The sequence below is a fragment of the Crotalus tigris genome, unplaced genomic scaffold (assembly GCF_016545835.1).
Source record: "Crotalus tigris isolate CLP2741 ecotype Arizona unplaced genomic scaffold, ASM1654583v1 scf7180000017644.4837335, whole genome shotgun sequence".
Classification (NCBI taxonomy): domain Eukaryota; kingdom Metazoa; phylum Chordata; class Lepidosauria; order Squamata; family Viperidae; genus Crotalus; species Crotalus tigris.
The window spans coordinates 1,979,404-2,006,165 of record NW_024096536.1 but is presented as its reverse complement, the minus strand read 5'-3'; the positions used below and the strand labels follow the sequence as shown (position 1 = coordinate 2,006,165).

Below are 26,762 nucleotides of genomic sequence, written 5' to 3'. Positions count from 1 at the left end.
TATGATTGCATGCCATACAAAATCCAGCAAGACAGATTTCAAATGTAAGCAACCCTCCAACCTCACCTGGCCATGTCTTGATGATAGATTGTGAGTCTGCTTTCTCATCCCCTCTATCACTTTATGGAGGGGCAAGCCAAACAGAATAGCATTCAACAGAAGCAGCCTGAGTTCATTTGGCATGCTTAAAGACATAAACTGGTAAATTACTATGGAGGGCAGAAGGAATTACCTTGAAAGATAAGAGGAGGAGGAGTTGCTACCAAGGTAATGGTTGGATAAGAGCAGTCTGCATCTGGGACAAGAGTGTGATATGAGGAAAATATCTCAGGCAAACCCTTCCTTAGTTCACACAAAGGAGGGAGGGAGGAAGCTCATTCAGACCTGCAAGGCTATGTTAATATAGCTTTATAATAAAAGTGGCATTAATCCACATGACATTGGTTTCCTAATGTGATCTACCTCGATGGGCTGACAAATACACCCTGAACTGTTATTCTGTGGCTTTTTCAATAAAATGAAATCCAAAGTTATTCTTTACTATTGTCTATTAATAAATGCAAGCTTGAAACAAAATTGTATGACTCACTTCAATCCAATACAGATGAGAGACCGAAGCTTTACATCCATCTGAGCATGGGCGGCATCATGTGACATATTCACAGACTGTACTGCCTTCCAGAAAAAAAAAATGAAGATACGTGGATAACCCTCCTCCCTTTGGTACCAGAAAATGCCTAAACTTCACATTCTCAATTTAGGGCCTCTGGAGGCAACTGGGATGATTAAATCTTAAAATGCCAACTGCTGACATTGACAGTACCAATGGCTTTTCCACAGTCTCTTAAGATAACTGATTTTGGTCACTCATATCAGCCTATTTAGGATTTTCTCCATGTCTGTTTTAGGGATCAAACTGTACACTCACTCGATAAAGAAGTTCTTCTGGAGTAAGCACTTTTCCATCTTCATCTAACCTAAAACAGTAAAGTAATTTGCTTTATGTATTAGTTATGCCAAAGCAATAGGCCCAGTGCCATTTCTACCTTTAAACTAATAGTATTTCTTCTTAAATAAGAATCTCAATAGTCCTTGCAATTTCCATCATACATAACTCTGTTGCCAGATACCTCTAGAAGTTGTCATATTTTGATATGGGTAGTAGATAAAATAGAGGATTAAAAAGGATAGCCATTCTGGTCCCCACCCTCCAAAATAATCTGAAATCTGTAACTGGGACCATGATGATTTTTTACATGCTTTCAAAAATAACATATTTAGATGTCCAATACTGAAATCTGCTCCCAGATAAAGATGATTTTCTCCAATCTAAAAAGGGGTTTCATAAATCAAGGATATAGTCCCATTCACTGGCAATTTATAGGCAATGGCCAACACCCTAAAATAGCATTAACAAAATGCAAGAAGATAAAACAGCCAAAATTTTACAGTGCAATTTAAAAAAAAAATCTTACGCATGTTTGGGTTTAAAAGACAAGATGGTAATGGTTTACTGAAATAAATTTTTACCTAGGGATACATCTAAAATTACTTCCTGGATAATATAAAGACCAGTATTCTTTCTTTTAATTCTTCTGAGTTTGGCTTATGGCAGATGATAGCACAGGGGCTGTTACAGACTTTATTTTTTCAAAGATGGTGATGATAGGGGAGATACTATTTTCTTTTTCCTGAAACGTGATTGAATTGCCCAAAAATAGATAAGAGAATTGTCTGTTTAAGGAATATATGCTGCAATATTCTGTTCCACCATTTACTAGGCCAGAATCTTATGAAAATATTACAAGAAAAACCTTGGTAAATATAGAACATTTCAGTGAGGAGAAACTTTACCTGTAGGTTTTGCAGAGTACAAGCCGAGAATACACAGAATCAAAGTCTCGCTCCACCGCACGCCCAGCAGCCTAAAGACATATATTAACTTTATTTTAAATCTTTCTCTTACAGGTGACCATTAATTTAGACCTATATCCACCCCACCAAATTAGCTACATCTAGTCCCCAAGTTTATTCAAATGCCTTGCAGTTCAGATAAACAGAGTTGATATATTCTAGTACATAATACTTTCTTATGTACTTGCCAGCTTACAGGAAGTCATTGGTTAGTGACAACAATTGGGAATGGCAACTTGGTTGTTAAGCAAAGCCGTTGCTAAGTGAACAAACCTGCAGTCATAAAGCTGAGGATTGGTCGCACAGTCATTTTTCCCCAATGTTGCACTTGCCAATGGTCACTGTATGAGGTGGTCACTAAACAAGGACTATCAGTATTTTCAAAGATCCTGCAAATAGTAATTGCTTTCTTTACCTCTTCAATGAAGAGCCAGGGGTGACAAGCACCACCTAACAAGGATGGCCTCTTCAGTCCGTGTTCAAATATAGCCTTGAGGGCTGGGCAGAGGGTCCCTCGAACCAAGTCTGTGATAGCTTCTGTAACTGAATCATCTCCAGCAATAGAGTACTGAAAGGAATGAGATTTTAGCCTCTTAATTACCTCAAGGTAGCCCAGCCAAGAAAGTGATTCATGATAAAGATTTGCTTAGTTCTCACTCAAGGCAAAAATAATGAAGCTCAAATTATTGTTCTTGGGATACATTGTATGATGACCTAGCTCTCTGGAAAAGCCTCTAATGCTGGGAAAGGTAGAAGGAAAGAAAAGACTGCTTCATTGGAAAACCTGAAAGATCAGATTAGGGCTAGATGGTCATGAAGAAAATCTATCTTTGCAGTCACTAGGAGCTGAAAACAACTTCACAGCAAATAATCAATCAATCAATATGCCATCTCTGTTCTGATGATTTGTGGATGGGTTCTTGTGCACTAAGTCAAGGTGTGACAAGTGCAGTGAGATCAAATGCATTGTCAGCAAGTTCTATCACCTGGATAAGCCTGCCTCCAGAAGTTGTGGATACTCCATCACTGGAGGCTTTTAAGAAGAGACTGAACAGCCACTTGTCTAGAATGCTATAGAGCAGTGGTGGTGAACCAACAGCACGTGTGCCAGAGGGGGCACTCAGAGCCCTCTCTGTGGGCATGTGCGCCTTGCTCTTTGGCTATGTTTTTGCAGGAAAAAGCCATTTCTCAAGCCCCTTCCTAGCCAAATGAGGCCTCCAGAGCGAGTGTGCCTCACTCTTTGGCTAGGTTTTTGCAGGATTGCTTTTAAGAAGAGCAAGCATGTTTTCACTAGGAAGGGGCTTGAAAAATGGCTTTTTTCCTGTGAAAACTTAGCCAAAGAGCTTGCAGTCTCTGCCAGATCTCCGTTGGGATAAAGTCTTTTAGCTCCTATAGAGCGCTTCCAAACGCAGCCAGCCCCTTCATTTGGAAGCGCTCCATAGGTGCCGAAACATTTTTTTATCCCAGCGGAGATCTGGTAGAAGGCTCCGTTTCTCAAGCTCCCCATTCCAGGCATACGGCGCTTGCAGTCTCTGCCAGATCTGGCAGAGATCTGGTGGAGATTGCAAGCTCCGTATGCCTGGAATGGGGTGCTTGAGAAACGGAGCCTTCTGCCAGATCTCCGCTGAGATAAAAAAATGTTTCGGCAGCTATGGAGTGCTTCCAAACACAGAGACTGGCTGCGTTTGGAAGCGCTCTATAGGAGCTAACAGACTTTATCACAATGGAGATCTGGCAGAGACCGCAAGCTCCATATTCCTGGAATGGGGCGCTTGAGAAGCAGAGCGCTCCTTTCTGTGCAGTCACACAGGATGCTTCAAAATGCAGGGAATCCCTGCATTTTGAACAGCTTCACTAGAGCACAAACACTCCACACTCCACAATCCACAATACCAAACCCTAACCCACACCAGACCCCAGGGCATCCATAATGCCAAATCCTAACCCCCACCCCAGGGCAATCACATTCCTTCCCTAATCTCCTTTCCAGCTCCGTTCTCCATGTGCAGGGCAACAAAAGAAGTTTATGGGACTAAAAAAAAGGTCAATCTGACTTTCCAACTTCTCGCAAAAAAAAAAAAAAAGATCTCACAAAGTTGGAAGGTCTGGTTAAACTTTTTTTTTTAACCGGTAGTCCCACAAGCTTCTTTTGTTACCCTGCACGCGGTGGCGGAGAACAGAGCTGGAAAGGACGTTAGTGAAGGGAGGCTTTGGGGAAGCGAGGAGAGACAGTGAAGGGTCTGCTGTGGCCTCCACTGCCTCACTCCACCAGCATCAGGGCTTGGAGGCTTATTTTTGCCAGGAAAAAGCCATTTCCCAAGTCCCTTCTTGGCAAAAATGGAGCTAAAGCAGGCCTTGCTCTTATTGAGAGCAATCCTGCAAAAACAAGGATAACAAAGGACTGCATAGTTAGTTCTAAAAATGAAATCCTTGAAGTGTGGAATTCTGTGCCAAATAATTTTAAGTCAATGAAAATACTTGGGATTGCTTTCTTTACTTCGTTTGGATCATTTTATGCTTGTGAGCAGCTGTTTTCAGCTTTAAATTATATCAAATTTGACACCAGAAACAGACTAACAGATGACCTGAGTACTGCATGTGTTGCTCTCAAACTCACAAAGTATGAGCCAAGGTTAGACAAATTATCAGATGCATACAACAGCAAAAATCACATTAATTGTTCAAAAGCATGCCAAATGCAAACTTTTTTGTTGTTGTTAGTTGCGAAGTTGTGTCCGACCCATTGCAACCCCAAAGACAATGTTCCTCCAGGTCTTTCAATAAAAAGTTGTTTGTATCATTGAAAGCTTTGTTATTGTGTTTTTCTTTTAAGACAAAAGATGTTACTATATGAGTTGTTTTTTCTAAACTAAAACCTCAGTATTCAGGTTAAATTGCCGTATTGGCACTTTGTGATAAATAAGTGGGTTTGGTGTTGCAGTTTGAGCACTCGGTCTCTAAAAGGTTCGCCATCACTGATATAGGGTCTCCTGCTTGAGCCGGGGGTTGGACTAGATGATCTCAAAGGTCCCTTCTAACTCTGTTATAAACCCAAAATGAATGGGAAAAGCTGCTACAGTATTTCTAAATAATTTCCTATTTGCCTTTTCACTTGCTATTCTTAAAAGATTTCTTACCAATTTTGAATTAACTCTTACAGTACATTTAATTAATTCCCTGGTTTTCTTATATTTTGATTTGCATTTGGGCCAAAATATAATAGAATGTGTTGAGCCAAGAGACTGACCAAGATTCAGCCATAAGGTATGTATACAAGATTACCTCTTTGCTCCGTTCATCCAGGACCTCTACAAATTTTGCAGGAAACCAACCTATTTTTTTAAAAAAGCAGTAAAAGGATAAAACTTCAGCTAGTTAAAAATGTAAATATAAAAAAAAAACTTTGTAAGTCCCATTTTCACTCACCTCGCAAGCCATTCAGCTCACCCACCCAACAGTGTTCATCTTTCTGGGATATAATCTACAGAAATAGAAAGGAAAAATAATAATTACACACAGAAAAAGACAGAAAAATGGCAAATAAGAACAGAAAATGAGAGGTGAAGAGAATTCAAGTGTATTTGTCATGAATTGGGATCAACTTTGCTATTTAATTGTAAAAGACCATAAAGAAGAGAAAAGCTAATTTAGACTCAGCCACCTATTTCTCTCTAAATTCTCAGAGTACTCTAGAATAGAGCTCCCCAACCTTTCTGGCTTGGTAGCCCAGAAGGAAAGGAAGGAGCAGGAAAATGTGCATCTGTGTGGCCCCGCACGTGCATGCACAAATTGGAGTGTGCACTGTGGTGCTAGCATGCACACACGCTAGTGGCCCATGTGCATGAGCAAGCAGCCCCCACAGCACCGCTGGTGGCATGCTGGCACCCACGTGTATGCGGGCCACTAGCGCCCACGCACATGTGCAAATGGGCCGCTAGCACCTGTGTGACGCTAGCAGCAGTGCTAGAGCCCCCACACATGCACAAACGGGGCCACTAGTGCCCATGCAGCAGCACTAGCACACTGGGCCGTGGGCCATTGGGGACCCCTGCTCTAGAACAAAAAAATATATTTCAGGAAAAATGAAAATGACAGATTCTGAGATTCATGTCCATGTGTCTCTTGATGCATAATTTGTTTCAATGGGAAACTGTGGCCATTCTAGACCAAGCCCAGTCCAAAAACATTAGAGAATTTTTAGAAGCCATCACTCTGACAAATTAGCAATCAATAGACACATAAACATAAACAAAATCTACATACTGTGCAAAAGAGACAATCAACAAGCCAAAAAGGGGACAAAAAGATCAAAACATCTCCCCACTGGCAATCAAAGCCCAGATGAGCATAGATTAACTCCAAGATTAACATCAGACCAACAATCAAGAAGTAAAGAATATCCCAATCAAGGAACTGCCAAACAAGGCAATAGTAAACAGCCCAACCATAGAACCTTGAAGACCATCCCCACCAACAATGACAGGGCAAGTTACTATAAAAACAGAGAACAAATCTCACTCCTTCCTAGCACTGATGATGTTACCTAGTTTGGGTAATGAAATGTCTGCAAGAAAACAACCAAGCTCAGAGAGCACCAAGGATTCCTCATTTATGTAAATATGTAATTATGATTTTCTGGGTTTTTTTAGTTATGGTTTTGTCCAGCACAAATAAAACAAATTTAAAAAATTTAGTACATTTGTTGTTCCTTATTCATACAATATTATAGTAATAGGTCATCTCAATTTCCCGCTGTCTAATGTCATATTGTGTTGGTCCTGACCACCATACCGTGATGATATCGTTCTTGCGGAAGCCTAGTTCATCATCATCATGACGCTCAAAATCCAACAATGCCTTGGCACGTCGTCGCTGATTACGGGAACACGCAACATAGCTTTCATGGTCTCGCTGGTGGCTTTCCATGGTATAATCTGGAGTCAAGTCCTGGACAGCAGGGTGGACAGCAGTAAGCTATATTCTTCCATTCTAATATTATACAAATCTATTTGTATTGATGTGCCATCAATCTGGTATCATCTCTTAGTGACCACATAGGATAAATTTTCTCCATGACAGTCATACAAAACTATGCCTCCCCTTAAATTGGAAACATAAATGTAGCTATGTTATTAACAGAATAAATAGCTGTGTCCATGAGGATAGCTCCATACTCACTATGCTGCAACTCTTGGGATCCACACACTGGAAATGCTGGGCCACTTGTAGGATGGCCTCACGCAAGTCTTCAACTAGCTCTGTTTGCTTAATATTTTTGGCTTTCAGTGCCTCCACATCATCTTCTCCTAGAAGTAAGAAACAATTTCTCTGAAATAGCAAAATTGGTTCACTGCAGGTACTGACAAAATTTCAAATGAACATCATTTAATTTAAATCAGAAATAACTAGGTTGTACAACCACTAGTGTTAGAAGATTAACTCATGTTTTTATATGAGTTAAAATACATATAGTTTGCCCAACATTTTAACAATCCCAAGGTGAGTTACAATCTATACAATATCTATGATACAGTAAAATGAGGCAAAAAATAAGCAAAATTTTAAATTAATTGAACAAGTCATAGCCACAATACAATAACAAAGAGGCATATATTTTTATAAGAGAAAATATAGTATGACCAGGCTGCTGTAGCTGTTAAATCTCAAATGCAGGAGTAAAAAATTCAGGTCTTTATCTGGCATTGAAAAGTAAACATTTCTGACAACTATCTGTAATTCCAAAGCTGAGATGGCACAACAGAAAGGAGTTCATTCCTTGTAAATGATCTTTCCAATTCTGGGATGCTGAAAAGAGACCAACCTGCAGAGCTTCATGTCTGAGAAGGTACCTATTGGCGGAAGCGTTTCTTCAAGTTCAAGGTCCTAACCATTTAAGAGCTCAAACATATGATTGAGACTCTAAAAGTTCCCATGTTCTACATTAGCTGCAACTTCTGAGTGGCCTTTTAGCTTAACCTAGCTAAAAGCAAATACACGGCTTGGCAACAAACACAGAAAGCCATTAGCAACTTTCAGTTGTGGTATTCTTTCCAGGGAATTAAATATTTTATTATGTAATTTTTTTTATTACCAAAAAGGAGTGATGTGATTCCAGACTTCCTACGCTGGGTTCTGCGTCGCACAATCTGAGTGAAATGGAAAAGCAATGCATAAAAAGGGTAGAAAAGTATTTTAAAAAAACATTTGCTGAGCAATTGCACTTTGTTTAGAATTGTAAAGTATATTTTGAAAATTATGGTCAAAAAATGGATGCGGGGAGGAAATGCAGGTGACAAAAGTGATACAGAGTTGAAATAGTGGTAACAGATTTGGGGAGCCTGGGAGCATTTCTTCACAGAGTATATAAGACTGTGACCCACCATCATTACTATCAAAGACAATGGAAACCAAGGCCAAATATATTTTGAACCTATGAAGCATATAAGGCTTTAAAAACATACCTTTGATAAGTTTACTGCAGCACCAGGGCTGAGTAGCTGCCCTTGGTCTGCAATGAGGTAAGCGAGATGCTTGCAACGCTGAGTTTCTACTACTACATCTGTCAGTGAGCCAGCCACACGTACAGCTTCCTGTAGGAGCACATCTGGATCTTCAATCTGAGATGGGATATCCGAGAGGGTGTTGAAGATAGATGCAGAGTTCTCAGACTGGGTGAGTTCATCTTCCTGTGTTAATATGGACAAGTTATTCTGTATGATACAGTTGAATCATCCTATAGCAGTGGTTCTCAACCTTTTTAATGCCGCGACCCCCCAACTGGTCGTAAGTCGAGGACTACCTAACCGGTTGTAAGTCGAGGACAGCCTGGACAATTCCTATTGGCTTTTGAAAGCCAATAGAATTAGACTCTATTCAAGAGAGTCTATTCTATTGGCTTTCAAAAGCCAATAGAATAAAAGGGAGTAGCACAGCTAAGGAAAAAGGGGAAAAAAATGGCAGACTGCATTGTTTAGCGACCCCCGTGAAATGATCGTTCGACCCCAAATGGGGTTGCGACCCACAGGTTGAGAACCACTGTCCTATAGAATATTTTTGCTCCCGTTTGTTGTACTTAATCCTAATCCAATGGGGGGATGGTTAGGACAGTGGTGGCGAACTTATGGCACCAGAGCCCTCTCTGTGGGCACACGCACCGTCGCCCCAGTCCTAGGCCTTCAGTTGGGTTTTATAAAACCTTTTCGCTTAGGCCTCCGCTGCTGTGTGCAAAAAAAAAAAAAAAAAAGGGTTCAATCAGTCAGACAATTTCAACTTCTCGCAGGAAAAAAAGGATCTTGCAAAGTTGGAATTGATTGATTGAACTTTTTAGTCCCACCCAGTCTGCCGTTGTCACTGCAGCCACGCTCACCCAATGGGCCAGACCCTTTCAACTGGCCAAACCCAGCCAATGGGCCACACCCACTCAGCACCCGACGATGCATAAGTGGGTTTTGGGTTGCAGTTTGGGCACTCGGTCTCTAAAAGGTTCACCATCACTGGGTTAGGAGGTTCAAAGTAAGATAAAATCAGTCACTGCTTCATATTTCATATTGGCTACTCAATGATGCCTAGAGCAAATACTTGATAAAGATATATTACTCTCAGAGGCAAATATTCAAATCTTTGGAGATCGTCTAGTCCAACCCCCTACTCAGGCAGGAAACCCTATACCATTTCGGACAAATGGCTGTCCATTCTCTTCTTAAAAACTTCCAGTGTTGGAGCATTCACCGCTTCTGGAGGTAGGTTGTTCCACTGGTTAATTGTTCTAACTGTCAGGAAGTTTCTCCTTAGTTCTAGGTTGCTTGTCTCCTTGATTAGTTTCCATCCATTGCTTCTTGTCCTGCCTTCAGGCGCTTTGGAAAATAGCTTGACTCCCTCTTCTTTGTGGCAGCCCCTGAGATATTGGAACACTACTATCATGTCCCCCCTCGTCCTTCTCTTCATTAAACTAGACATACCTAATTCCAGCAGCTGTTCCTTATATGCTTTAGCCTCCAGTCCCCTAATCATCTTTGTTGCTCTTCTCTGTACTCTTTCTAGAGTCTCAACATCTTTTTTACATCGTGGTGACCAAAACTGGATGCAGTATTCCAAGTGTGGCCTTACCAAGGCATTGTAAAGTGGTATTAATACTTCATGTGATCTTGATTCTATCCCTCTCTTAATGTAGCCTAGCACTGTGTTGGCCTTTTTGGCAGTTGCAGCACACTGCTGGCTCATATTTAAGTGACTGTCCACTAGGACTCCGAGGTCCCTCTCACAGTTACTACTATTGAGCAAGGTACTGTTCCTCTCAGGAATCTGGGAACTACTTTTAGTAAACTCTGGCTAAGCTTAACTTGATGAACAAATAAACTATTGTTTTAAGTGGATTGTAAGAATTATTATATTTCCTGACTTTAGATGAAAGTTGCATGCAAAGTAATTTCTCACCAACACTCAGATTTTCAGTCACAAGTGATATACAACAGCCACTCTGGACAAGTTACAGGTAGTTCTTGATTTACAATCACAATTGAGCTCAAAATTTCAATTGCTAAGCAAGGCAGTTGTTAAATGAATTTTGTCCCACTTTGCAATCTTTTTGCCAGTTATTAAGCAAATCACTGCAGTTGTTATGTGAATCACATGGTCATTAAGTGAATGTAGCTTCCCCCACTGACCTTGCTTGTCGGAAGCCAGCTGGGAAAGATACAAAAGGTGATCACATGATCCCACAACACTACAACTGTCATAAATACAGTTGCCAAGCTCCTGAATTCTGATCACATGACCATGGGGATGGCCACAACAATCCTAAGTGTAAAACCCAGTTGCAAGTCACTTTTTTCAATGCCAATGTAATTTTGAGTGGTCACTAAACAAATGATTGCAAGTCAAGGACTACTACACAAATGAATACTTTATACAAGGCAAAATACAGGCTCTCTCTGTCTGCAGTCTGCCCGCACCTAACTTGGAATAAGCCCCATTGCAGGTAACAGATTCTCATGAATGCACAAAAAAGAAAAGGTATATGTTGGTCAAGAGAAGAAAACTTCAAAAAAAATCTTTATCAGAATAAATCAAGGTTACAAAATACACATATTTTTAAATGTAAACAGTATTTAATGTCTTGTCTATAAACTAGGCTAGTGGCACTATTACAGAAGGCCAAAAAGAGAAATGTTAAGGCTATGGAGATGTTGAGAATCCAAAGATTCCTGAGTTTTAAGCGAGCAAAATATGATAACTTTTCATTCTTTTCTGAAATGATATCCTTCTTCCCAAGATCCTCAAAGGAAGTCTTGAATTCTATCTACCCCATGTAGTATGCCCATTCCATTCCATGAGAGGAAGAAAAAGAGGGAGTTGAGAAATTTTATAAAATGTTGGTTACCTTCAAACTGAGCATACCCAGTGTAATCTGAAAGAGAACAATGGAGCCTTGGTAGAAAAAATAGTCCCAGATACGCAGCAATAGCTTGATATGCACCACACTAGCAAATGATGTAAGAAACCAATGTAGGGTAATGAGGGAGAGCTCTGTGAATAGAAATAAATATATAACATCAGTTGATCTGTCAATTTCATGCTTGTTCTTTTCATTTCCAACATAAACAAGCGCATTAACATTATTGTTTTAAACAATGTAGAAGAAAATACACTGTTCTTAATTCATCTTAACATATACAGTATCATTGCCAGCAACTAAACACATTATTTTTCCTATAGATGAAATGTTCAAAACCAGAATGTTCTTGAATTCACAGATACAAACTTACAGAAGTAAATTATGTGGAAATAATTTCTGACCTATATTATTGACATTATTATCATTGTTCAGTATGCTGTTATTCACAGAATTGAATATTAAAGTCTTAAATTGAACTGAAGGCTTCTTTAAAAATGAAATTACCTGTAAATGTAAAATAGCCAAAGAACTCTAACATAATATATACATGAGAAACTGTATTTAGAAATTGCTTTAAAACAAATCAAGTATTTGTGCTTTAACTGATAATGGGTCTCCAAAATCTTCTGCTGGAGAATGATTTTAAAAATTGGCAATGTGTCATGCTAAAGATTGAATTTGGATGCTCTCCTATTAACAAGTGATTATTCCTCCATTAAATTGCAATCTATTACAACTGCCCCATCTCAGCAAACCAAAATAATTAGCAGATAAAGGGTCCTTACCAATGTCATGTTCCTGAAGAAGTTTGTCCAGCTGTGGTAGGTATTGCACAATGAGATGACGCAGGACACGTTGATCAGTCTGGACCCCCATCAAGGTGGTACTGAAGTAGGAGGCTGGCACCAGATCTTCAATGATAGCACACATCATCCAGAAGGCATCTTCCTCTTCTAAGAAGAGAAGTAAGGAAGCCACTACCTAGCATGAAGAAAAAGAAGATCTAAAAGTAAGAATTAAAGCACTTGTGATCACAAAAAGGAATTCATTCTGCTTAAAAAAATACTATTTAAATACAAGACAGTTTTATCTGTACAATGGCAGAAAAGAAAGGAAGCATTTGAAAATTAGAATTCTAATAATTTTGCCTCCTATGTCTTGGAGCTTGAACAGCTTAGTTGTGGCATTAGGTTGGGATTCCCTGGGATATATCCACAACTCTGGGCCACAATTTCAATGTGATTATGTTGACAGGTGTCGCTAAATTAAAGCCTACATATTACCTAAATAGCAAGTTCAAAATATAATTAAATATTATATTTAAACAGATTCTTAAAGGAAATGGCCATAACACAAATACATTTCATAATCAGAAAGAATATTTTACCATGCCAGTGCCTTGACAGTATCCAATTTCAGGATATAACCAAGCCAAGCCACGTAAAATTCTACGTAACCGTGGTACTCCAATGCTATCCAAGTTGGAGAAACAGGCATTGCTGGGCATAGTGCGGAGTAAATCCTTTTCAATCTGAGAAATATCAAGAATCAAAGATAAGCACTTAAAATCAGTGACTGTTGAGCTTTTCTCTGAGAGATAAAACATTCCCAGAAATTTTCCCAGAGGGAAAAAAAAAAGTTTGGCTTTCTTTTAGCAGAAAAATGTAAAGACTTTTTTCACACACACACACCCTTTTATTATTTCATTATATTATTTTACAAAATACATTATATGGTTGGTGTAAAAAATTAAGAAGTATATAGTTAGATGTACTTTTTTCTAATTTTGCCAACTACTTTTTCAGGTCTTCACAGTCCTAACCCTAATTTCATATTCTTTAGCTGACAGAATGCCGTGACTTTTATTTATTTGTATACCACTCATCTCTCTAACAAGTGACTATAGGTGGCTCACAATACCATAAATATTAGAATAGGATTAAAACATTACACATTAAAAGTTAAAACATTAAATTAATATTAAAAGAGATAAAAAGATCAATATATAGAGAGGGTGGAGGGTGGGATTTTCTCCTAATCTTCTAGCCACCTCCAAAATGGAACATTCCCATTTTGCACAGCTCGCAAAGTAAGAGTTTATAAATATTCCTTCCTTCCTTCCTTCCTTCCTTCCTTCCTTCCTTCCTTCCTTCCTTCCTTCCTTCCTTCCTTCCTTTCCTTCCTTCCTTCCTTCTTTCATTATGCCAATCAACTAAAACCAATTCCAGAGAGTAAGCACTGCTACAAAAAGGTATCTCCTTAGTCTGAAAGATGACACTGTTTAATAATGGGGACACAGACTACACCCACTCTGAGCAGGAGCAGTGAGTCCAAAGGAATATCCAAGTGGTGCACCACTCTGATTAGGAGAGTGCATCCAATTCAGGATTAAACATAGAAAATCCTCAGATCTGGGTGGGTCCCAATAGCTAAAGCCACTCGGACTTGGAAGGATTGAGTCAGAGTCAGTCTCTCCCCATCCAGGTCTGCAGAGCCTCCAGGCACTGGGAACTTCAGCAGCCTTACCTGGCCAGCCTGGGATTGAAAAATACAACTGGGTATCATTAGCATATTGACACCAGACCCCAAACTGGCAGCTGACCTCACTCGATGATTTTGTTTTATGTAAATGTTAAACAAAAGGAGAGATACTATACAAATCATTCTGCAATGCTTCATCTGCAGATGTTGAAGGTGGAAAAGTAGGTAGTACTTCTATTTGTTTCTATCCTCAATACACTTTTGCAAAATAAATATTCTCGCTTCTGCCAGTATGAAAAATTATTTTACAACAGTGCTCAGTGTTTAATTCAACAACAAAGTACTTCATCACTATTTATTAACACATTGTAATCTCAGCTGTTGCATAAGAATCTTTTATGTAAAATCTTTCCCTCAGAGTAATCAGCCTCACTATACACAGCAAGTAGATAAAGGCAGGTACTTACAGAATTCTATATTTAAATCTGTATATTCCCACATTCTGTTAATTATACTTTTTATATACTATGATATATGCACATCATTCCTCTTTGATCTTTAAACTATAAAGGTAAATCTGCTGGCAAGTGCTTTCCACTCATTCCTGGAAAGATGATTGAGCGTACCTCTTTAAACTTGAAACTGGTAACATTTTGTAGTGCTGAGGATTGTGAACTGGATAAAGCACAAATGTGGCCAGGGTATTGGGGGGAGTAGTTTGGAAAGGTTTCTTTGATTTGTTTTTAATTGTATTTTTAATTGTATGCCTATTTAAACTATGCTGGCAATTTGCAGCAATCATGGTCAGAAAATCTCAGAGAACTACACAAAGGAAGCTCAGGGGTCCACATGGTTTAAGCCCTTGCTCTGTGCAAGGACAGAATTGTTACTGATTTCATTTTCCAAAGAATTAACACTGAGAAGTACTCACTTGTTTAGCAGCAATTGTTTCATCATTGGAGCTGTTTTTCACAATTTCTCGGTAAGACATTTCTGAATTTCTCTTTTTGAGTAGAGCACCTGACAGTCTCATCCATAACTGAGGAAAAATTGTTGAAAAAGCGTTGAATGTAGTCAGAAATTCTTACAGGCAAGTTTTCTTTCCTGAGTAGTCTTACCTGAGGCCTCATACTGTGAGGAATGCCAGCCAAAACCAGAGAACGTAGTTTGTCTGAATGTGGAAGTGTGACTTCAATCTTATCCCATGTGAGGTCTCCCACATCATGATTGTGTGTGAACTCCAGATGGGCTTGCCATTTCAGTCTCTGCTGTGGCTCTTCAATCAGTGAGATCCCCAAAAGTTTGCTAGGTGGCTCTGCGCTATCTGTAGTATATCCAAATCAGTGGGGAAAAAATAACACTGGAAAAATAAACAAGTCTCTAAATATTTAGGTATTCCAAAAGATAACTAGAGAACAAGTTTCTGAACTTTGATTTGGAGATAATTTCTAATTCACAATTTGGATGAATCAAGGATATAGGAATTCAAAAGTAAAAAACAGAATGTGAGCTGTTCCTAATAAAGCCTATGCACATCCATGAATTCAGATGAAAGGAAAATAAAAATGTTTTCTTGAAAATGTAGATACTGAATCAGATTAATCTGATTTTCCAAACTCCTCCCCCCCCAAAATGTAGGATGAATCCTGATATATGCTTGAAGAAGTTGCATCGCTAATTCTTTTTTGGCTGTCACTTATGTGCAATTCAAACAAAATTCATGCACATAAATGGATGCTCTCATAACTAACAAGATCCCAAATTCATAATTTTCATAGTTAAAGACGGCATTATTTTTTTTCCACACTCAAAGTAATTTTAAGGTATAGTCCTAAACAAGAAATGACATAGGGCTTATCTATTTTATATCTATTGTGTGAGATATCTTTTTCATTGATATTCTTTCAAAATATTAAATTAAATAAAAAATAAAGAAATGAAATAGTGTTAGTGGGAATAAAAACTTCTAAATGAGAAACTGAGAGGGATCTGATCACAAGTCAAGCTTCTCAGAAATGAAGAACTTGCCTTCTTTGCCAATTCGGAAACCAAATTCATCGTATTGGATCTCTGGCTGTTCAACAGACTCTTCTTTCTGGAAAATAAAAGAACAGAAATGCTATTTGTCACTTAATGCAATGGTCAAATGCAATACTTTTATACATTGCTGATATCCAAAATGAGCAGTGACTGCTCTCAAATGTCTCCTCCAACTTGGTTTGCTCTTTCTTAATCACCAGCCAACACACCTTAACAGCACAAGGGCTATTCCTCCACATTCTATCTACTTCTCTAACATAGATAAATCAAGAATTTAAAGGAAATTTCTGTCACCATTGTTCTTTCACTGCTCCAAATCAGCATCTGTTCCTTGCCCAACATATCTCATACCAAAAATGTTGCTAGTGTTTCACCATCTGTGGTGTGCATACATTTTTATGGTTGTTTGTCACAGCCATTCTTCTAACCTAGCAATCATCAGTTCTTTAACTTATATATTATTTAATTCATTAAAGCAGTGAAGCTGTAGTATGAACTATTACTATTGTATTATATTACAATCGTCCCAATTTCATTAAGAAGAAAAAAATCTATCAAATCATATTTAATTTGAAATAGATTAACTACCTGACTTAATACAAATGGACCCATGACAACTTTTAGCCATCAATATGCATAGCTATTTATATATGCCAATCTGAATAAGTTATCATTATCAACCATCCCACAAAGTGTTTTTTAAAAGAATCTATGTACATTTTAAACATAAGGGAAGCCTGTCTTTTATATTTTCTCTGCATTCAGATGTAAGACATGATTTTAAGAGGCAATTAATCAGTTACTGACCTTTTACTTTTTTTCTTTTCTTAGTTTCAAGTAAGATGTATGCCATTTATTCCTCCATTATAACTTACCTATTGGCTGTATAGAAATCTTTTTGTACAAGTATGAGTTCATAATATGACCACGCCAGTACTTAAATGTGCTGACGCTTTAAACAAGCCTTGTATTTAAGCACTTTCCTGATAGCTATAAACAAGGAATTTGTATGCAGGCAGCTGCATTGAACCTTCTACAGCAGTGTTTCTCAACCTTGACAATTTTAAGGCATGTGGACTTCAACTCCCAGAATTCCACAGCCAGCAATGCTGGCTGTGGAATTCTGGGAGTTGAAGTCCACATGCCTTAAAATTGTCAAGGTTGAGAAACACTGTTCTACAGGATAGTGAACAGGCTGGTGTCTCCTCGTTGCCAAGGGTGAAAAACCAGATGACAAAGAGGAGAGTCAGGCTGAGCTTTGGCATTCAGCATAGAAAGGCAGAGTGGTGCTGCAGGAACAAAAGAGTTCTTCATTTACTGCCAAAAGGTTAGTATGAGTTGATTTGCAAGTCTACTAAGCATTCTTATACCATTCTTGTATACCTTCATAATCATTCCTTGATATTAATGATTCTTGCAAAAGAAAAATAAGAACAAAACAGATTTTCACTTTGCTATCTATGTACCTGAGCATATTTTGCCAAAATCTCTTGAGGCCATATGCTGGGAGTGAGAGCAGAGAAGGGCCCACCAGTGGAGGGAGTATGGCTTCCTATACGCAAAAAGAGTAAGCATACACAGGAGTATTACAGAAATGACCAAAAACATTACAAGAGGATAGACAATATTAAGATAAAGATACTTCAATTCAGTTCCAGATGAGCAAATGGATCTACCCATTTCTTCACAGCAGTATGGAAATACTGCCTTCCTCTGGGTTTTTTTAAAAATATTTAACCAATGGTTTGTCTAATCTACAACTATGGAATTCTTCTTGCTTTTCTATCCAACTACTAACCAGACCTAAGTCAGCTAAATCTCCAAGCCCAGAAAAGGTAAGGTAGGTGTTACCATCTGCTGTGTCATGATAATTCTAAATCATATCTGATCATGCAACTATTATTAATTGTTCTGATTTTGTTGTCTTTTTTGTATTAGAAATCGGTAGAAAACAGAGATATGGAAATCATATCCAACATAATTACAATGCCAAAAGAAAGCTTCATGAGTGCTTTACTTTCTATTTGCCAGTATTTTACATATTGACTTTATAATTCAGTTTATATATGTAGTATCACATTGTTTATTGTATGACACATTCACATCACATTTCAATTAAAAGCACAAGAGATAAAAATATGAAATGTAAAATGTAAAATCTAGAGTATTATAAACATATATCTAGATTACAGATATGTTTGTTTCATTTGTTGCAGCCAGGAAATCAGCAGTCTCCATTATAGGCTCTATTTTGGTACTCTGTCACCCTAAGTTGGATAATTTGTTTTTGGGCTCCACAGTCACAATTGGTATTTTGCCCCGCTTATATGGTAGGGAGCGTCAGGACATTTGCCATGGCCAATATGAATTCAGTTCAGCATTGCCCATTTTGCATGGGGCTGGTCAAATCCAGCTGGTTTTCTCGAGATGCAAGTCAAGATTTGACATTGTGGGGGGCAATTTTCTATCTAGTGATGTTTCTGCATATTGTGTATGTCAAAACCGTCTTCTACCGATACTTTAGCAATAGAAATAGCTGGATGTCTGTATTACATATTTACATTGGAAAAATAAAAGCTTGAGGACTTCAACCAACTGTACAATTAATCTCTACATGAACTTTATTAAATAAAAAAGTATTCTTTGAGTTAAACTGGATTCCTTGTGATTTCATGACCTTGTCTGGGCTTGTAAATTAAATAGATTTGGACCTAGTTACTACTTGGATGAAAAACATGAATAAACCAGCACTGCAAGCTAAACTGAGATGTCAAATAAATTTCTGGAAGAAGACATGAAAAAGTGTTTCCATATCCATATCTGAAATTCATTTCACAAAACAAAAAAATATTGGAAAGATAGATCAGGTGAAGAAACATGAAAAAAGCACTTGAGAAATTCTCTCCCTGGTGCTCTTAAAAATAACAAATATTCTATATGTATTATAATCAAACTGTAGTTAACATACTAATGTATTGCCAAAGTTAATAATGATAGAGACTGGTCAAGTTAATCTTTACATCTGGTAACTTCATGGACGCATCCACATAGTTTTCTTAGAAATAGTATGAATAGTATGATGGTTTGTTTCTACTCCCAGGATGTTTTACAAATTTCTAGTCCAACCTGTAACCTTGGTATTCCTTGGAAGTCTCCCATCCAAGTACTACCAGGCCTGAGGCTGTTTAGTTTCTGAACCCAAAGAAGGTAAAAATGGCAGTGAAATACATTAAATCAAGCACCACAACTCCTGTCAAATTGACATGAATTACAAATTATAAAAATAAATCTAAAACTAAAACCTAAAAAGCTGACATGAACATTGTGTTCTCCATTATTAAGAATTTAATTTGCAAGTTATTATTTCCTATTCAGAGCCTAGGGACATGGTTTGAGAATAGAAACAGAAAATATTACAGGGATCTCAACTGATTTAGATAAAATAGCTGAAATAACATGTGAAATTCGTTTAAACTGGAATTCCATAAAGGAAAGAGATATAGAAAATTACTCCAATAAAGTTCATGCCAACATAATTCTTATCAAGTCATTGAAAAGATAATTTATAATATGTTTTCTGAATGTTATATTTCAGAGTAAAATGAAGACAAGTGAAATATAGATATGTGGTTCATTATAATCATATGTATACCATCTTATAAGCAATTTTAGATAATAGCAAAATTAAAAAAAATACTCTCTGATGAAGCAAATATTATTAGGAAGGATAAATGTAAAACTTTTGATAATAGTCTCAATGGTTTAATTTAAATCACAAACACTCAATGTTCATAAAAGACTTACCTGACATTTTTATGGAGGAATATAATCAGTGAGGGTTCTTAGACTCTGCAGAAAGTCATTACTCTGTTGCAAAATACAGACATAATATTGAAATAGCAAATTAATTCCTAGAGCCATGCAATCATAACTCCCATTTACTTTTTAGAGGCTCTACTAAAATTATATTAAATTTCTAACTCCAACACATACTTTGTCCATATGCTACTAAATACTATTTTTATCTGGCAAGTGTTGAATTTATATCCTGATTCTTATGTGAATTTTGCCAATATAGCCCAAGAAGTTGTAGTTATACTCAAATTAATGCATTTTAAAAAATAATTGGAGCTAATTGGTTGTAGTAAATAAGGCATCAAGCCAGAAATCCGGAAACTGTGAGTTTTAGTCCCACCTCAAGCACAAGGCCAGTTGGGTGACTACTGCTAGTCACTTTCTCTCAGCCCTGGAAAGGAGCAATGTTACATCACTTCTGAAAAATCTTATCATGAAAATTGCAGGGACTTGTCCAGGCAGTCTCCGAGAATCAGAAATAATTGAACAGAAATTTTAAAAAATTGTAAGGAGAGGCAGATTAACATAGTAATTTATTTCTTTAAAACATTTTTATTTCTGCAACATAATATTAGCAGTTAAATAATTTGCAAGGGGTTTTTAGTGCCTCTAGATTTTTGTGATCAGTCCATACTTCAAAAGGCAAGTCGTTCCCTTCAAGAAAATGGCACCAAGTAAGCAGAGCCCATCTTACAGCGAAAGCCTCTTTCTCCAGACTGCCCACCTTCATTAACTTGTGGGAGGTGTAATTCTCAAAAGCAGTTTGGCATTCAATGGACCATGGGAGTGGTTGGCAGAGTTGTGGCTTCCATCCATTTTCCCCGTCTTTAACAGTTCGATCAGTGGCAAGGCAATTTCAGCAAAGGAGGGGATGAATTGCCGATAGAAGTTAGCGAACGCCAAAAAACTCTGGAGCTGCTTTCGGGTTCGTGGGGGTTGCCACTCCAGTACTGCTTTCACTTTAGCTGGGTCCATTTCAACACCTTCACTGGAAATCCTATATCCTAAGTAATCCAGGTACGTTTGATGGAACTCGCATTTTGAAAGTTTTGCATAAAGTTTGGCATTTAATAGCTTTTTTAGCACTTCGAGTACTAATTTAACATGCTCCACCATGGTCTCGATATAGATGAGGATGTCGTCAAAGTAAACTAAAACCCCCTTATATAGGTGATTATGCAGTACTTGATTTATCAATTGCATGAGTATCCCAGGAGCCCCCTGCAGACCAAAAGGCATGACATTGAATTGGAAGCTTCCTAAGGGGCTGTTAAAAGCGGTTTCCCACTCATCTCCTTCCTTGATTCTTACTCGGTAATACACATCTCTTAGGTCCAATTTGGTAAAAACTTTTCCTTTCGCCAAATGGGCCAACATGTCCTTCATCAAGGGGAGAGAGTACGTTTTCCACTCAAACAATTTAACCCTTTATAATCCACGCAGAGCCTCATCGACCCATCTTTTTTCTCTTTAAAAGTACTGGGGCTGCTACTCGGGATTTTGCTGGTTGGATAAATCCCTAGCTAAGTTCTTATCGATGTACAATCTCAGTTCTTTCATTGAATACATTTTTGGTTGGGGTAATTTTGCTCCCGGTAAAATCTCAATAAATCTCTGTGGCAACTGAAAAATGAAGAAATATGGCTGAATTCAGAGTGTTTTGAAGGTTTGATAGTTATGCCACACAAATATTTTCATGTTATTCAAAAAGATTTTCTCTGGGTGCTTTCCCTAATCTATATTTTTCCATATCAGTCACACACCAAAATATAACTTTAAAAATAAAAGTGAAAAGTCACCAATAACTTCAAAATGAAAAACAGATGGCCTTTTAGGAAGCGAAAGTTGAAAATGTGAAAGAGAAAGAAAGCAAAGAAGGGTGAGAGGGAAACAGCAAATTACCAAAACTAAAAACAAACAGTACAGGTAGTCCTTAACTTGCCACAATTGAACCCAACCTTTGTGTTGCTAAGTGAGACAGTTGTTAAATGAGTTGTGTCCTGTTTTCTGATCTTTCTTGCCAGAGCTGTTAAAGTGAATCATTGCAATTGTTAAGTTACTAACATGGTTGTTAAGTGAATCTGACTTCCCCATTGACTTTACTTGTCAGAAGGTTGCAGAAAGTGATCACGTGACGTCCAGGACACTGCAACTGTCATAAACATGAATCAGTTGCCAAGTATCTCAATGTTGGTCACATGACCATTAAGTGTGAAAAACAGTCATAAGTCAGTTTTTACAGGGTCATTGTAACTTTGAGCAGTCATTAAACAAATGGTTGTAAGCCAAGGACTATCTGTATGCAATCAGCACTGAATGTTTTAAACAAGTGAGTCAGAAAACTGCAGTGAGATATATGAGTCACTAAATGGAATAAAAAGTATTTTTTTTTGTAAACATAGATTCTAATTTGATTAAAGAGAAACCAATATGCTAACATATTGTAATCGGGTGCTACTTTGCCTTTTCTCAGTTTTTCTCTGCAATAAACAGATTATTTTATGAGAATGCATACTGGGTGAAATAATAGCTTTGATTTTTTTAAAAAGAAATAAAATTGGGATTCCTACTAAGTAGATATAGTTCTGGCAAATTTTGAATCTCAAGCTTCAAGCAATAAGGAGAGGGAAACAACCCTGCAGAAAATATTGCATTTGAGAGTAACATCATAACATGAATTATAATTGTCTGCACAATAATGTTGCTTCTACATTATGGGGGAGGGGGGATTTTGCAACTACTACTCCCTTATCCCTGTCCTCAAAAACTTAATAATTTTTTTCCATAGGAACTTTTCTTAGACAATATCATCACCTAATCCCTAATGTAATACAAATTTGCATTTTGCAAAGAGCAAAACAGTAGAAAACTGGCAACAGAAAGGTGCATACCTGACTAACCCATTTCTATGTACAATATGTACAAAATAGCAGTATTGAGATCAGAAAACATTCAGAAGTGCTAAGAAGTTAATGTTGCTAACAGTTAATTTGATCAAATTATGGCTGCTGGGAGAAAATGTAAGTAATTACCATTGGATAGCATGACCAACATTCCATTGGTTATAAAGAGAAAATGGTTACCTCTCTTTGTCTCCCTATGGTTTAGCTTAACATCCAGAACCAGAATGAGTAATAAAGAACTCAAAAACCTGTTTACAACTAATATTTTACTGGATTGAATAAGGCATTACTAGAAGCACAAACCTTAAAAGTAAAAGACTTAGCTGTTTCTAATTCTGTTTAAAATAAATATAAAAAGCCAACACAAACTTAGCCTGCATTAACAGAGGGGTAGAATGAAGATCATGTGAAGTGTTAAACCACTTTATAATGCCTTGGTAAGATCCCACTTGGAATACTGCATCCAGTTTTGGCCGTCACAATATAAAAAAGATGTTGAGACTATAAAAAGAATGCAGAATAGGCCAACAAAGATGGTTAGTGGACCAGAGACTAAAACATATAAACAATGGTTGGAGGAATTGGGTATGTCTAATTTAATGAAAAGAAAAACTAAGGGTGATATGATAGCAGTTTCAATATCTAAGAAGCTACCACAATAAAAGGGGATCAAACTATTCTCCAAAGCACCTGAAGGCAAATCAAGAAGCAAAAGATGGGAACTAATAAAGGACAGAACCAACCTAGAAATAAAAAACTTCCTGATTGAAAAATTAACCAGCGGAACAGCTTGCCTTCAAAAGTTGTGGGTGCTCCATCACAGGAGGTTTTAAAGCAGAGATTGGACAACCATGTATCTGAAATGCTTGAGCGGGGTGTGTGTGTGTGTGTGTGTGGTGGTGTTGGACTGAAGACCTGCAAGGTCCCTTCCAACTCTCTATTCTATTACCTATAAGGTAGGTGAAAATGACAGCAAGTTTTTCCTATGATGGTCTGTAAGCAAGAGCAGATGCTTCCTGTTATTTTTGCTTCAGGGAACAGCATCTCTCCCTATAGCGAAGTCCCGACCCTTGTAATATGCTGCTTCCTTCCAGTTTCCAGCAGATCTTAACACTGATGGAGAGAGGAATGGATGTATCAGGTCATTCATGAAATCTTGGATGAGCCCGACGGACTTCCCAACCCATATTTGCTTTGCAAAACCTGTCTACCGTAGATTACCCATATTTTTTTCCCCAACGATCTGGTTGACCAATTCTTCGGTTTACTCTTCCACTTTTCCTCCTCAATCTGTCACAAGAACAGAGATCTGGCCCTCGGTTATGCTGCCCACCAACCTGCTCCGTAGGTCTCTCTCCATGGACTCCATTTCCCGGGCTCTCACTACCACCGAGCCTCGCTCGGTGCCGCTGCTGAACGGCGCTGCTGCTCGCTAAAGAACATCCCACGCGCCCTCCCCGCTCCCAGCGGACCCTTACCTGGGGACGCCAGGGCGGACTTCGCAGCCCACCAGCAGCCCACCCCCCGTCAGTCTCGTCAGCACTACCTAAATCATAACGCATGCGCGGAATCAGAGACTGGAGAAAGGAGCGGCCACCAGTACAGAGCATGACGGGAAGTGTAGGTAGGCGCTATCACTAACTTCGCTTTAGGAGAGCGTTTCAAGATTTCTCTTGACGTCATTTTCTCTTTTCTGTCGGAGATTAAAGTGGTCGATGCTCGTCAAAATCTTGTCCAATCCGGTGCCTGATTTCCATTCATAGAAGTGGTAGTGTTTGTTGGGAATTATGGAAGATCAATTCTAATAGATCTCAAGGGTTCTATCCTGCCATTTAGGGAGGAAATGGGCTGCGGAGATTATGACCTTAGAGCTACCAAGTCCCGACAATACACTCTAAATCTGGCAGCGCTTAAGACAACCTGGCACAAATAGTCCACTGTTAATACTCCTTTACAATAGCCTGCAAAAAATCCAATATCCCTGCATTGTATAATAGGAAATAAATGATAATAGATTTCAGTGTTTTTTGTGATTCCCATTAAAATCTTACATGGAATTAATCCGATTTCACTTTCAACTTTATTATCTCTCCTTCTAAACATAGTATTAAAACCAAGTTTAAGACTAACACATTTTCCCACTCTTGTATGTTATTTTGTTATTTCTTATTTTGAATGATCTTGATAGACTTGAACAATGGGCCCTATCCAGCAAAATGAAATTTAATGTGGAGAAAAGCAGTTTTACACCTGAGCAGGAAAAACCAAATGTATGAGTGCAGATTGGGCGAAATCTGGCTCAAAAACAGTAACTGTGAGAGAGAGCTTAGAGTCCTAGTGGTCGATCACTTAAACATGAGCCAGTAGTATGCGGCAGCAGCCAAAAAAGCTAATACAATCCTTGGTTGTATAAAAAGGCATAGAATCAAAATCACGTGAAGTATTAGTTCCCCTTTATAAAGTCTTAGTAAGATCACACCTGGAATACTTCATCGTTTTGGTCACGTTACAAAAAAGATGTTGAGACTTTGGGAAAAGTACAAGAAGAGCAACCAAGATGATTAAAGACCTGGATACTAAAACATATGAAGAACTGTTGCAGGATTTGGGTTTGGCTCGTCTAGAGAAAAGGACTAGATGAAACATGACAGCAGAATTCTATTATTTGAGAGGCTTTCTCAAAGAGGAAGGGGTCAACCTATACTTCAAAGCACCTGAAGGTAGGATAAGAAACAATAGATGGAAATTAATCAAGGAGAGAAGCAACATGGACTTAAGGAGAAACTTCCTAACAGCAAATTAACCTGTATAACAGTTTGCCTTCAGATGTTGTGGGTGCTTCATCATTGGAAGTTTTTAAGAAGAGACTGGACAGTCACTTGTATGAAATGGTATAGGATCTCCAGCTTGAGCAGGGGGCTGGACCAGAAGACCTCCAAGGTCCCTTCCAGCTCGATTCTGAAATTCTATTTGTACATCTCTAGAACCTGGAGCAAGCTTCTGCCTCACTGTTGAATCATTTGATACATGGACAGACATAGACAATATGTCTTTCTGGGTGAGAAACATTATAGGGCACAGAAAAATAGGAAATAACTAGATGATAGATAGATGATAGATAACATAGCTAAAACTAGGTGATATCATCATTCAGTACAATTTTCCTTTGCCTGCCTGTCCTTGCAAACCATTTTTGCTTCCATCCATTTACTATTTAATTCATTTTATTCTTTAAATCTATTTTAAGATCTCTAGCCATGATTTCCTCTTCCTGTATTTGCTTTTCCTTTATATATTTGCTTTGTGATTTCATCTTCATTTATTCACCCTGTCAACAACCTCCAGTGTACTATTTACCATCCTTCACATTCATTTTTTTCAGGATACATGAGATCAAATATCCTTTTTCCGGTTTGCCATCACGGCCGCCGCAGCCACTAGAAGGCGAGCTCCGTCTTCCGCATTCGGTTTCACTCCGCTGGGGGAATCTGGAAAGGGTTGAAAGTCACCCTGTAGGGGTGACGAGCAAGGAGGGGACCCCTGCTTGATTGCGGGAGGGCAGCAGCCCTTCCATTTGATCCCGGGCAGCCCTCCAAACCGTCCGAGGAAAGACTGGCCATAGTAATATGGTCTGTCACTAGGTTGCAGACAACCAAAGTCAAACTTACTACCAAGCACTTCGAAAGCAGTGCAGATGAAACTGGGTGAGATCCGATCTTCTCTTTACCCTAAGTACTTTCTTTTTCTGTAAAAGCTGCCTGAAGTATCTTTCCCCCTGTGAGAAGAGAGGGGAATTTCTATCCCACCCTCTAAGAATAGCAGCGACTGACTACCCAGGGGAATTAAAGCACTAAAATAACAACTTTAATCTAATTGGATTTATATGTTCCTGAAACCTGGGGACCAAAAATTTTCCTATTTTTATTGGAGACTTTTGCTTTTATCTACAACAAAGAAATAAAATTGGGAAAAGGATTATAAAAATTTTGGACTTAAAAAACCTTAAACGGCATCGGTGACATCTTGTGGCAAGGTTTGGTACTACAACTTGTTATTTCCTAAAAGAGACTTGGCTCAAAGCCTAAACCTTAGATAAGACTCTTCTGACCTTGGCACCACCTGTGAGAAAGTCAGCTGTAAGAGAACAACTGGGCAGCATAACTGGCCTATTTGAA

General features: G+C 38.3%; 1 protein-coding gene across 3 annotated transcripts in view; it reads right to left on the bottom strand.

The window, feature by feature from the left end:
• The window catches only part of SGSM3 (small G protein signaling modulator 3), a 30,946-nt gene extending 6,754 nt beyond the window's left edge, over positions 1 to 24,192 (bottom strand). The window contains exons 1-19 of one of the 3 annotated variants that reach the window (XM_039335532.1): positions 24,066 to 24,192; positions 19,634 to 19,696; positions 17,296 to 17,381; positions 15,818 to 15,884; positions 14,908 to 15,113; positions 14,721 to 14,828; positions 12,696 to 12,839; positions 12,094 to 12,289; positions 11,294 to 11,439; positions 8,376 to 8,600; positions 8,006 to 8,060; positions 7,093 to 7,220; positions 6,706 to 6,861; positions 5,341 to 5,395; positions 5,197 to 5,246; positions 2,330 to 2,482; positions 1,855 to 1,925; positions 929 to 977; positions 590 to 675 (exon numbers count right to left, since the gene is read on the bottom strand). In XM_039335532.1, coding sequence (XP_039191466.1) covers positions 590 to 675; positions 929 to 977; positions 1,855 to 1,925; positions 2,330 to 2,482; positions 5,197 to 5,246; positions 5,341 to 5,395; positions 6,706 to 6,861; positions 7,093 to 7,220; positions 8,006 to 8,060; positions 8,376 to 8,600; positions 11,294 to 11,439; positions 12,094 to 12,289; positions 12,696 to 12,839; positions 14,721 to 14,828; positions 14,908 to 15,113; positions 15,818 to 15,884; positions 17,296 to 17,381; positions 19,634 to 19,640 — 1,988 coding nt within the window. In that variant the 5' untranslated portion in view covers positions 19,641 to 19,696; positions 24,066 to 24,192. Of the gene's footprint in view, positions 1 to 589; positions 676 to 928; positions 978 to 1,854; positions 1,926 to 2,329; positions 2,483 to 5,196; positions 5,247 to 5,340; positions 5,396 to 6,705; positions 6,862 to 7,092; positions 7,221 to 8,005; positions 8,061 to 8,375; positions 8,601 to 11,293; positions 11,440 to 12,093; positions 12,290 to 12,695; positions 12,840 to 14,720; positions 14,829 to 14,907; positions 15,114 to 15,817; positions 15,885 to 17,295; positions 17,382 to 19,633; positions 19,697 to 23,536; positions 23,694 to 23,924 lie in introns of those variants that run through there. The other 2 variants (XM_039335533.1, XM_039335534.1) reach the window with 2 other exon arrangements.
• Positions 24,193 to 26,762: the final 2,570 nt, after the last annotated feature.